Genomic DNA, 10,000 nt, shown 5'->3' on the forward strand with positions numbered 1-10,000 from the left:
TTCTTATCCCTTCCTCTTCTTTCCCTTCCTCTCCTTTCCTTCCTCCCCTTTCCTTCTTCCTTTCTCCCTCCCCCTTTCCTTTCATTCTATCCCTTCTATTCTCTACCCTCCTCTTCCTTCAGCCTTCCTTCCCTTCTCCTCCCTTCCCATCCCTTCTCTTCCTATCCCTTCCTCTCCTTTCCCTTCCCTCCTCTTCCCTTCCTCCCTTCTCCCTTCCCCTTTCCTTTCATTCTATCCCTTCTATTCTCTACTCTCCTCTTCCTCCTCTCCTCTTCTCTCCTTCCCTCCTCGTTCTCTCCCTCCCTCCCGTAAAGTTCTCTCCTACCTCCCAAGATGTCTTTACGTTGTGTGTTTTGATGTTTGTTTTCCGTCAAACACTCCATTCGGTGGTCAGCTCCTCCGTTTGTCTCATTTAATTGTGTCGTTATTCTCAAGCTTTATTTGTTTATTTATCCGCGGCCTGTTTTATTTTTGTTATTTTTATTTATTTATTTTGATTTATTTTTTTTAAATCTGTGTTTTCTTTTCTTCTTTTCCTGTTTTGTTTTCCCCGTTTTTTTTTTGTATTTTTGTTTTGTTTGTTTGTGTTTGTTTTCTCTTCTCTTTCCTTCGGTTTCGGTTTTGACTTCTTTCTTTCTTTCCTTCTTTCTTTTTTTTTTTCTTTTTTTTTTCTTTCGTTTTATTCGTTTTGTAGTTTTTTTTTTTCGAGGAGGAGGAGGAGGAGGAGGAGGAGGAGGAGGAGGATTACGAAGAAGAAGAAGAAGAAGAAAAGAAGAAAGAAAAAAATATAGTTGTAGTAAAGAAAGATAAGAGAGAGAGAGAGAGAGAGAGACTTACCTGTCCCTTTTCACCTGCAGTTCGTGGGGGCTCAAGGACCTCTGCTTCGCCCCCAGCTTCCCCGTCTTCGACAACCACTTAATTGAGCAGGTAAGAATGACACACCTGGGCACACCTGGTCACCTTCTTCTTCCCCTTATTTTTCTTCCCTCCACCTTATTTGACTTTCATCTTTCCTTTCCTTCCTTCTTTCTTTATTTTTTCTCTTTAACCTCTCTTTCTTCTCCATTCTCCTTCCCTTCATCTCTTCTCGCTCTCCTCTTCCCCTATTCTCTTCTCTTTTCTTTCCTTCATCTCTCCTTTCCTCTCGTTCTTTCTCTTTTTATCACTTTTCATCTCTTATATTTCATTCCCTTTCATTTCCTTTCCTTCCCTTCTCTTCCCTTACCTTACCTTACCTTCCACTTAATTTCCTTCCCTTCCCTTCTCTTCCCTTCTTTTCCCTTCCCTTCCCTTCCTTTCCCTTCCACTTAATTTCCTTCTCTTCCCTTCCCTTCCCTTCCCTTACCTTCCACTTAATTTCCTTCTCTTCCCTTCCCCTCCTTTCCCTTCCCTTCCTCATCTTTCTCCTCTTCCTCCTCCTCCTCCTCCTCCTTTCACTAGCTAACTCCTGTATCGTCGTTTCCTTCGTCAGATCTTCGAGGGCTTGACGCCATGTACAATCATCACGCCCTTGGACTGCTTCTGGGAGGGGTCCAAGCTGCTGGGCCCTGAGTACCCCGTCACCGTACCGTAAGTGTTGCCTAGAGTGTGTTACTGTGTGTTGCGGGGCGTCTGGGAGGGTGTGTGTGGGTGGGTGTTACCGTAGACTTGTGTTGTGTGTGTGTGTGTGTGTGTGTGTGTGTGTGTGTGTGTGTGTGTGTGTGTGTGTGTGTGTGTTTCCAGTGTTGATTTCTTTGTGTTGTGTTGTGTTTGCTGTTTGTATTTGAGTTTCAGTGTTGTTTTGGGTGTTTTTCGATCTGTGTGTGTGTGTGTGTGTGTGTGTGTGTGTGTGTGTGTGTGTGTAAGTGTGTTTTCCAGTGTTAATTTCTTTGTTTGTGTTGTGTTTGATGTTTGTATTTGAGTTGCAGTGTTGTTTTGGGTGTTTTTCGATCTGTGTGTGTGTGTGTGTGTGTGCGTGTGCGTGTGAAGCCCCAAACCTCTCGATCACTCAACGCCTCGTCACTTGAGATTCTTCGGGACTCGAACTGTGAAACCACCTACACTCGAGTCGGGTTCTCTAAACAGTCAGCCACGCTCCGCCCATGTTTGCTGAAGATCCCGTGACTTGTGGAGGAGGAGGAGGAGGAGGAGGAGGGGGAGGAAAGTGGAGTGAAAGTACGAGAGGAAGAGGAGGAGGAGGAGGAGAGCGTGGGAAAGACCAGTCCGGAGGTGAAAGAGGAAGAGAAAGAAATAGAAGAGAAATGGAAGAGAAATTAAAGAAGAGAAGAAGAGTAATGGAGATGAAGAAAAGGAAAATGAGGGAGAGAAGAGAAAAACTGAATATGAGGAGATGAAATTGAGGAAGAGAGAGAATGAGAGAAGAGATCTAGAAAAAGAAGAAGGGAGGAAGGGAGGAAGAAAAAGGGCGAAGGAGGGAGAGAATGGAGGAAAGGGTGAAGAAGGGAGAGAATGGAGGAAAGGGTTAGTCTAGTGGAGCGTACGGGAGGGAAAGGAAGGGTTAAGGTAAGGAAAGGGAGGTAGGGAGGATGAAGGGAGGAGGAGGATAAGAAGGATATAGAAAGACTGAGGGAAGAGAAGGATGCAAGGAAGGGGAAGGAGAGGAGGAGGAGGAGGAGGAGGAGGAGGAGGAGGAGGAGGGAAAGGGGAGGAGCGGGCATTGTGTTTAAGGGTCAATGTAGGTCTTCTGAGGCATGTTAATGTAAGTTACGGGGATTAGCTGGTGGTGGTGGTGATGGTGGTGGTGGTGGTGATGTTGATGGGGTTGGGACGAAGGTAGCAGTGGTGGTGGTGGTGGTGGGTAGGAATTGTAGTAGTAGTAGTAGTAGTAGTAGTAATAGTAGTAGTAGTAGTAACCGCTCCATCAATCTTGCAAATTACCACTGTGGTGAACCCCAGAAAGAGAAAGAGAAGAAAAAAAAACCCAGGAAGGAAGAGATGAGAAGATAGGAGAATAGAAGAGAAGATAAGAAGCGAATAGAGGAGAAGGGAAGAAAAAGAAAAGAAGAGAGAAAATCAGTCAGTCAGCCAGTCAGTCAGGAGAAAGGAGAAGAGAAAGGAAGAAGGGAGATGAGAAGATGGGACAAGAAATGCGAAAGTTTAGTAGAAAGGAAGAAAAGAGAAGGGAAAAGTCAGTCAGTCAATCAGTCAGTCACTCAGTCAATCAGTAAGTCACTCAGTTAGCCAGTCAGTCAGGAGAAAGAAGATAAATGAAGATAGGAGATGAGAAGATGGGACAAGAAATGCGAAAGTATAGTAGAAAGGAAGAATGGAAAAGTCAGTCAGTCAATCAGCCAGTCAGTCAGTCAGCCAGTCAGTCAGTCAGCCAGCCAGTCAGTCAGTCAGTCATTCCTTCGTCAGTCAATCATCTCCTTCGTCAGGCACTTCCTCAGCAACATCAGCCATTCAGTCAGTCAAATAGTCAACCAGTCAGTCAGTCAGTCAGTCATTCGTCAGTCAATGAGCTCCTTCATCAGCCATTTCCTCAGCAACATCTACCACTCAGTTAGTCAATCAGTCACTCATTCAGTCAGTCATTCCTTCGTCAGTCAATCATCTCCTTCGCTAACCACTTCCTCAGCAACATCAGTCATTTCCAGCCACCAATTGTCAGACTTTTTTTTTTTTACATCAAAGGATACGGCTCAAGGGCAACAAAAAGAGTACAAGAAAAAAAAAAAAGCCCGCTACTCTCCGCTCCCACAAAAAAAATAAAAAAATAAAGAGTAGCCAAAAGAGAGGTCAATTTCGGGTGGTGGTACCAAACCCATCCAAAGCAAACCTCGGCCGGACTTACCTGGCCCCACTCATGCATTTCCCGGTACATCAGTAGGCTGGCGGCTCCGTGGGTGGTGGGCGGTGGGTTGCGCCCCTCATGCCCGTGGTCCGTGGGCTGGATTAAGACGTCTCGCCGGGCCCACCCACTTCGCCCCGCCCGCCTCCCGCCCTGGAACACCGCGCCAGAAAAACGTTACCAGGCTCTGCACCTCCTGAGACTCCACTCGGCCCTTCTCCGCCTGCTTTTCATACCTTCTACCAACCTTCCCTTCCTCCCTCACATCCCCACCTTGATTTCTGATTCCTAGGGGACTTAAGCTAACTTAGGTGAGGCCGTGGATAGCCCAGGTAACAATGAGTGCTTAGAAAACGGCAGGTGGGGAAAGAGAGAGGGAGAGGGAGAGAGAGAGGTTCAGGTGGAGGCATCGGGCATCTGGCAGCGTCCTCGATGAAGACATCAACTCGGGCCGCCACCCACCTCGCCCGAGTCTTAATTTTACGTAATTGTCCGTTGGGTAATGTTCGGATCAGTCATGCGGGCAAGCGAGGGGCAGGAGCGGCCACGGGGAGCCTCGCAGCCCCGCCAAAGCCCCGCCAGCGCCTCCTCCTGGTCCTTCTCCTCCTCCTCCTCCTCCTCGTCAGTATTGGGGAAGGGAAGGTTGCTAGGTGGTGAAGGTGGCGTTCAGGTGTTCTTTGAGGGTTCAGATCACCTGCGAGGAAGATGAGGGGGTTCCTGCGGCCTTGAGGAGGAGGAGGAGGAGAGGAAGACGAGGAGGAGATAGTGGTTGGGCTCCTGCTACTTCTGTCTGCTTCTTGGCTTCTTATTCCTCCTCCTTCTTCTCTCCTCCTCCTCCTCCTCCTCCTCCTGATAACGCTGTGGTAGGCATTGCACGGCTGGCTGGCTCACGGGATGGCTGACTGGCTGACTGACTGGCTGATAAATGGTTGACTGACTGGACTGATGACTGGCTGACTGGCTGAGAAGAAATTGGATTGCCTGCCTAACTGACTGACTGATACGCTGGACTGATGGAAGGCTTACATGTTATAGAGCTGACTGACTGACTGACTGACTAAGGTTTTTACTGTTTGATAAGGAAAACTGTTTGACTGCCTGGTGAATGATAGATAAAATTCCTCACTATTACAACAACAATAATAATAATAATAATGATAATAATAATAATCCCTTCAATGTATTCAGAAAGCGAGAGTGGTCATCACACTTAGCTAGATCATTGCCTTTACGCCCACCTTGGCTGCTTAACCTCACACCTGCACCGCCTTGATCACAGGTGCGGAGGAGGAGGAGGAGGAGGAAATGGAGGGGTCGCTACGGAGAGAACAGACAGGGAGAGGTGAAGGAGGATTGGGAGAGAGAGAGAGAGAGAGAGAGAACACACACACACACACACACGCACACCTACACACATAAAAGGAAAGGAAAGGAAGAAAATAAAAGGAAGACGGAAAAAAACAGCTTACAGAAAAAGAAACGTTGAATCCAAAAACCAAAAAAAAAAAAAAAGTAAAAAAACAGGAAAAAATAAAGATAAATATGAAGAAATAAAGGAAAGAATAGAAAGAAATAAGAAAAAAATGCGAAAAGACGTTAAAAAGTAAAAAAAAACTAAGAAAAAAAAACTCAAAAGAACAAGAAGAAAAAAAATGAGAAAAAGGAGAAAAGTGAAGCAGAAAAAACAACAAAAAATAAAAACAATAGGAAACAAAAGAAGAAAAAAAACACTAACAAGAGATCAACAACAGGTCAATCAAACTCACCTTTTTTTCCCATACACCAAAAATAACAAAAAACAGGAAGAAATTAAGAAAATAACTGAAGAAATAAAACAGACAATAAAGAAAAGAAGAAAAAAAAATATATAGAAAAGAAAAAGAAGAAATAAATGAAAAAATAACAATAAGAAATAAAGAAACAAAGAAAGAAAACAATAACAGAAATAAAGAAGAGGAAAAAGAAAAAACGTAACAAGAGGTCAACAACAGGTCAACCAATCAACCAATCAAACCTCCAATCATCACTCTCCCCACACACCTTTTTCCCAAACACCTGATCATCTCCTTCTTAACACTATTCTTTTTTCACACAGCCGAGCGGAAAACGTCCATCAGGTCCCTTCGCCTTAATTTCCGCTTCTCTTTTGTTTCTCTGATTCATTCCCGCCCAACGCTGTGTCACCCTTTTATACCCTCATCAACCCCTGGCCCCCGCGCCCCCCTTGCCCCCCCGCCCCCCCCTTACAGTAGCTTCCCAGGGGTCAAAAGGGTGAGGGAAAGTAAGGAAAGGAAGAAAAGTTAAGAAAGAAAAGGATGACGGAAAAATAACTTACAGAAAAAGAAATGAAGGAAGTTAAGGAGGAAAGGAAGGAAAGGGAGAAAAGTTAAGAAATAAAAGGAAGAAGGAAAGACAGCTTACAGAAAAAGAAACGTAGAATCCAAAGAAAACCAAAAATAATAAAAACAGAAATAAAGAATAGAACTGAAGAAATAAAGAAAACAAACAAGAAAACAATATAATGTAGAAGAGAAAAGGGAGGGAGTTAGAAGTGGAAGAGTGTTTGGAGGCGACGGTGGTGGAAGAGAAGGAGGAGAAGGAGGAAGAGAAGAAAAGGGAGGAAGATAAGGGCGAAGAAGGGAAGGAGGAGAAAAGGAGATGAAGTGGAAAGAGAAGAAGGGAAGAAGAAGAGGAAGGCTTTGGTAGTTGATGGGAAGAAGGGCGAAGGAAAGAGGAGATGAAAAGAAGAAGATGGAATGGAAGAGGAGGAGGAACAGGAGGAAGAAGAAGAGAAGAAGGGAAGGAGAAGAGGAAAGCTTTGGTAGTTGATGGGAAAGAAGACGAAGGGGAAAGGAGAAGAAAAGAAGATGGAATGGGAGAAGGGAGGAACAGGAAGAAGAAGAGGAAGGGAAGGAAAAAAGAGAATTGAGTTGATGGGAAAGAGTGCAAAGGGAGGGGAGGAGGAGGAGGAGGAGGAGGAGGAGGAGGAGGAGGAGGAGGAGGAGGAGGAGGAGGAGGAGAGAAGAATAGCTTATTGTGGGTGGGCGTGTGGAGAGGAGGGTGGAAGAAAGAGATGGAGGGAAGGAGGTGGAGGAGGAGGTGGAAGAGTGGAATAGTCTCTCTCTTTTTTTAAGGTTATCAAGAGTGACCTTTTATCACGCTACGAGGTCAGGTTAGGTCTGTGTATGTGTGTGTGTGTGTGTGTGTGTGTGTGTGTGTGTGTGTGTGTGTGTGTGTGTGTGTGTGTGAGCCAGTACGTACGAACAAGTAAATTAAACGAGAAAGAAAGAAAGAAAAAAAAAGTGTTGATGGTTGTGATAAGGGAAATAAAAACGAAGGAGGAGGAAGAAGACGACGAGGAGGAGGAGGAGGAGGAGGAGGAGGAGGAGGAGGAGGTGAAGCTGTGGGCGGGAAGAAGGTGTGGGTGGCATGGCAATGGTGGTGGTGGTGTTGGTGACGGCGGGAGTGGCTTACGCCCGTCTTGCCTTCCTGGATTAAGTCATCAAAGCTCTGACTACCCTCCGGCGTCCAGCCTAATATTACTAATTATCTGAGTTACTAGCTGCAGTCTCCTCCTCCTCCTCCTCCTCCTCTTCCTCCTCCTCCTCTTCCTCCTCCTCTTCTTCTTGTCTCTCCCTCCTCTCCTGTACTCCTTTTCTCCTCTTCTTTTCTCCTTATTCCCAACTTCCTTCCTTGCCTGTTCCCTTTGCTGTTCTTTCTTTCCTTTCCTTTTCTCCTTTTCCTCCTCCTCTTCCTCCTCCTCTTCTTCTTGCCTCTCCCTCCTCTCCTGTACTCCTTTTCTCCTCTTCTTTTCTCCTTATTCCCGACTTCCTTCCTTGCCTGTTTCCCTTTGCTATTCTTTCTTTCCTTTCCTTTTCTCCTTTTCCTCCTCTTCCTCCTCCTCTTCCTCCTCCTCTTCTTCTTGCCTCTCCCTCCTCTCCTGTACTCCTTTCCTTTTCTCTTCTTTTTATCATGTTTAACTTCCCTTCCTTGCCTGTTCCTTTTTTGCTGTTCTTTCTTTCCTTTCCTTTTCTCCTTTTCCTCCTCCTCCTCTTCCTCCTCCTCTTCTTCTTGTCTCTCCCTCCTCTCCTGTACTCCTTTTCTCCTCTTCTTTTCTCCTTATTCCCAACTTCCTTCCTTGCCTGTTTCCCTTTGCTATTCTTTCTTTCCTTTCCTTTTCTCCTTTTCCTCCTCTTCCTCCTCCTCTTCCTCCTCCTCTTCTTCTTGTCTCTCCCTCCTCTCCTGTACTCCTTTCCTCCTCTTCTTTTCTCATTATTCCAACTTCCTGACTTGCCTGTTGCCTTTGCTTTTCTTTCTTTCCTTTCCTTTTCTCCTTTTCCTCCTCCTCCTCTTCCTCCTCCTCTTCTTCTTGCCTCTCCCTCCTCTCCTGTACTCCTTTTCTCCTCTTCTTTTCTCCTTATTTCCAACTTCCTTCCTTGCCTGTTCCCTTTGCTTTTCTTTCTTTCCTTTCCTTTTCTCCTTTTCCTCCTCCTCCTCTTCATCCTCCTCTTCTTCTGCCTCCCTCCTCTCCTGTACTCCTTTTCTCCTCTTCTTTTCTCCTTATTTCCAACTTCCTTCCTTGCCTGTTCCCTTTGCTTTTCTTTCTTTCCTTTCCTTTTCTCCTTTTCCTCCTCCTCCTCCTCTTCCTCCTCCTCTTCTTCTTTCCTCTCCTGTACTCCTTTCCTCCTCTTCTTTTCTCCTTATTCCCAACTTCCTTCCTTGCCTGTTCCCTTTGCTATTCTTTCTTTCCTTTCCTTTTCTCCTTTTCCTCCTCCTCCTCCTCTTCCTCCTCCTCCTCCTCCTCTTTCTCTTGCATCCTTCTCTTTTCTCTCTTTCTCTTTGTCTCCTTATTACCTGCTTTCTTTCCTCTCCTCTTTATTCTTGTCTTCTCTTTTTTCCTCTTTTCTTCCTCCCTTTCTCCTCTTCTCTCTCCTCTCCTTCTCTTCTAATTCCCAGATTCCTTACCTCCTCTTTTTTATTCCTCTTTCTTTTATTCTTTTCCTCTTTCCTCTTTCTTCAATTTCTCTTTTTTTTCTCTTACATCTAATTCCGACACCTCTCCTCCTCCTCCTCCTCCTCCTCCTCCTCCTCCTCCTCTTACACCTCTCACACCTTTCTTACCTGTGTACCTGCGAGACTTAATTAAAATGATTCACCTGTCACCTGCATGAGGGAGGAGGAGGAGGAGGAGGAGGAGGAGGAGGAGGAGTCGTGGCACCCTCGTTAGAGCGCCTCACCTGATCGCCACGTGAGATTCTTTATGTTACCTGTGCGGGCAATTACCTGTCCTTCTTTACCTCCTCCTCCTCCTCCTCCTCCTCCTCCTCCTTCATCCGTCCTTCCCCTTTCTTCTCTCCCTTCCTCTCACTCCCTTTCTTCGCCAGTACCTTCATATTCTTCTATTTTTTTCTCTCCCTTCTCCTCCTCTCCTTCATCTATCTCTCCCTTCCTCTCCCTTACCTCCTTCACCCTTCTTTACCTCCTCCTCCTCCTCCTCCTCCTTCATTCGTCCTTCCCCTTTCTTCTCTCCCTTCCTTTCCCTTACCTCCTTCACCCTTCTTTACCTCCTCCTCCTCCTCCTTCATCCGTCCTTCCCCTTTCTTCTCTCCCTTCCTCTCACTCCCTTATTTCGCCAATGCTTTCATATTCTATTTTTTTCTCTCCCTTCTTCCCTCTTTCCTCCCTCCCTCCCCTTCTCTTTTTCATTTATCTCTCCCTTCCTCTCCCTTACCTTCTTCACCCTTACTATCTTCATCTTCTGTTTTTTACTATATTTTTCTGCTTTTTTCTACGTTTTTTTCTCTATTTTCTCTCCCTCCCTCCCCTTTTTCCTCCTCTCTTCATTTCTCCCTTCATCTGTCCTTCCCTTCTTCTCCCTTCCTCTCCCTCCCTTACTTCGTCACTATCTTCATATTCATCTTCTATATTTTCCTTTTCTTTTGTATTCTGTAATTTCTATCTCCCTCCATCTATCCTTTCCTCCCTTCTCTCTATCCGTTTCTCTCCCTTACTCTCATTCCCTTACTCCTTCTTTTCCTCTTCTTTCAAATCCTCACTTTCCTCCTACTCTTCCTTAGATAGTAGTGGTAGTAGTAGTAGTTGTAGTAGTAGTAGTAGTAGTAGTAGTAGTGGTAGTAGTAGTAGTAGTAGTAGTAGTAGTAGTAGTAGTTGTAGTAGTTGTAGTAGTAGAAATCTTGATAGTAGAGGAGG

At 45.4% G+C, this 10,000-nt stretch overlaps 1 protein-coding gene across 1 annotated transcript in view; it reads left to right on the top strand.

Annotated features, from left to right (window-relative positions):
* Positions 1 to 10,000, top strand: part of LOC127003491 (protein patched-like) — a 96,445-nt gene that overhangs the window by 42,183 nt on the left and 44,262 nt on the right. Inside the window, exons 4-5 of the mRNA XM_050870246.1 lie at positions 858 to 927; positions 1,472 to 1,569. Coding sequence (XP_050726203.1) covers positions 858 to 927; positions 1,472 to 1,569 — 168 coding nt within the window. The remainder of the gene's footprint in view (positions 1 to 857; positions 928 to 1,471; positions 1,570 to 10,000) is intronic.

This window comes from Eriocheir sinensis, chromosome 25 (assembly GCF_024679095.1).
Source record: "Eriocheir sinensis breed Jianghai 21 chromosome 25, ASM2467909v1, whole genome shotgun sequence".
Lineage (NCBI taxonomy): Eukaryota > Metazoa > Arthropoda > Malacostraca > Decapoda > Varunidae > Eriocheir > Eriocheir sinensis.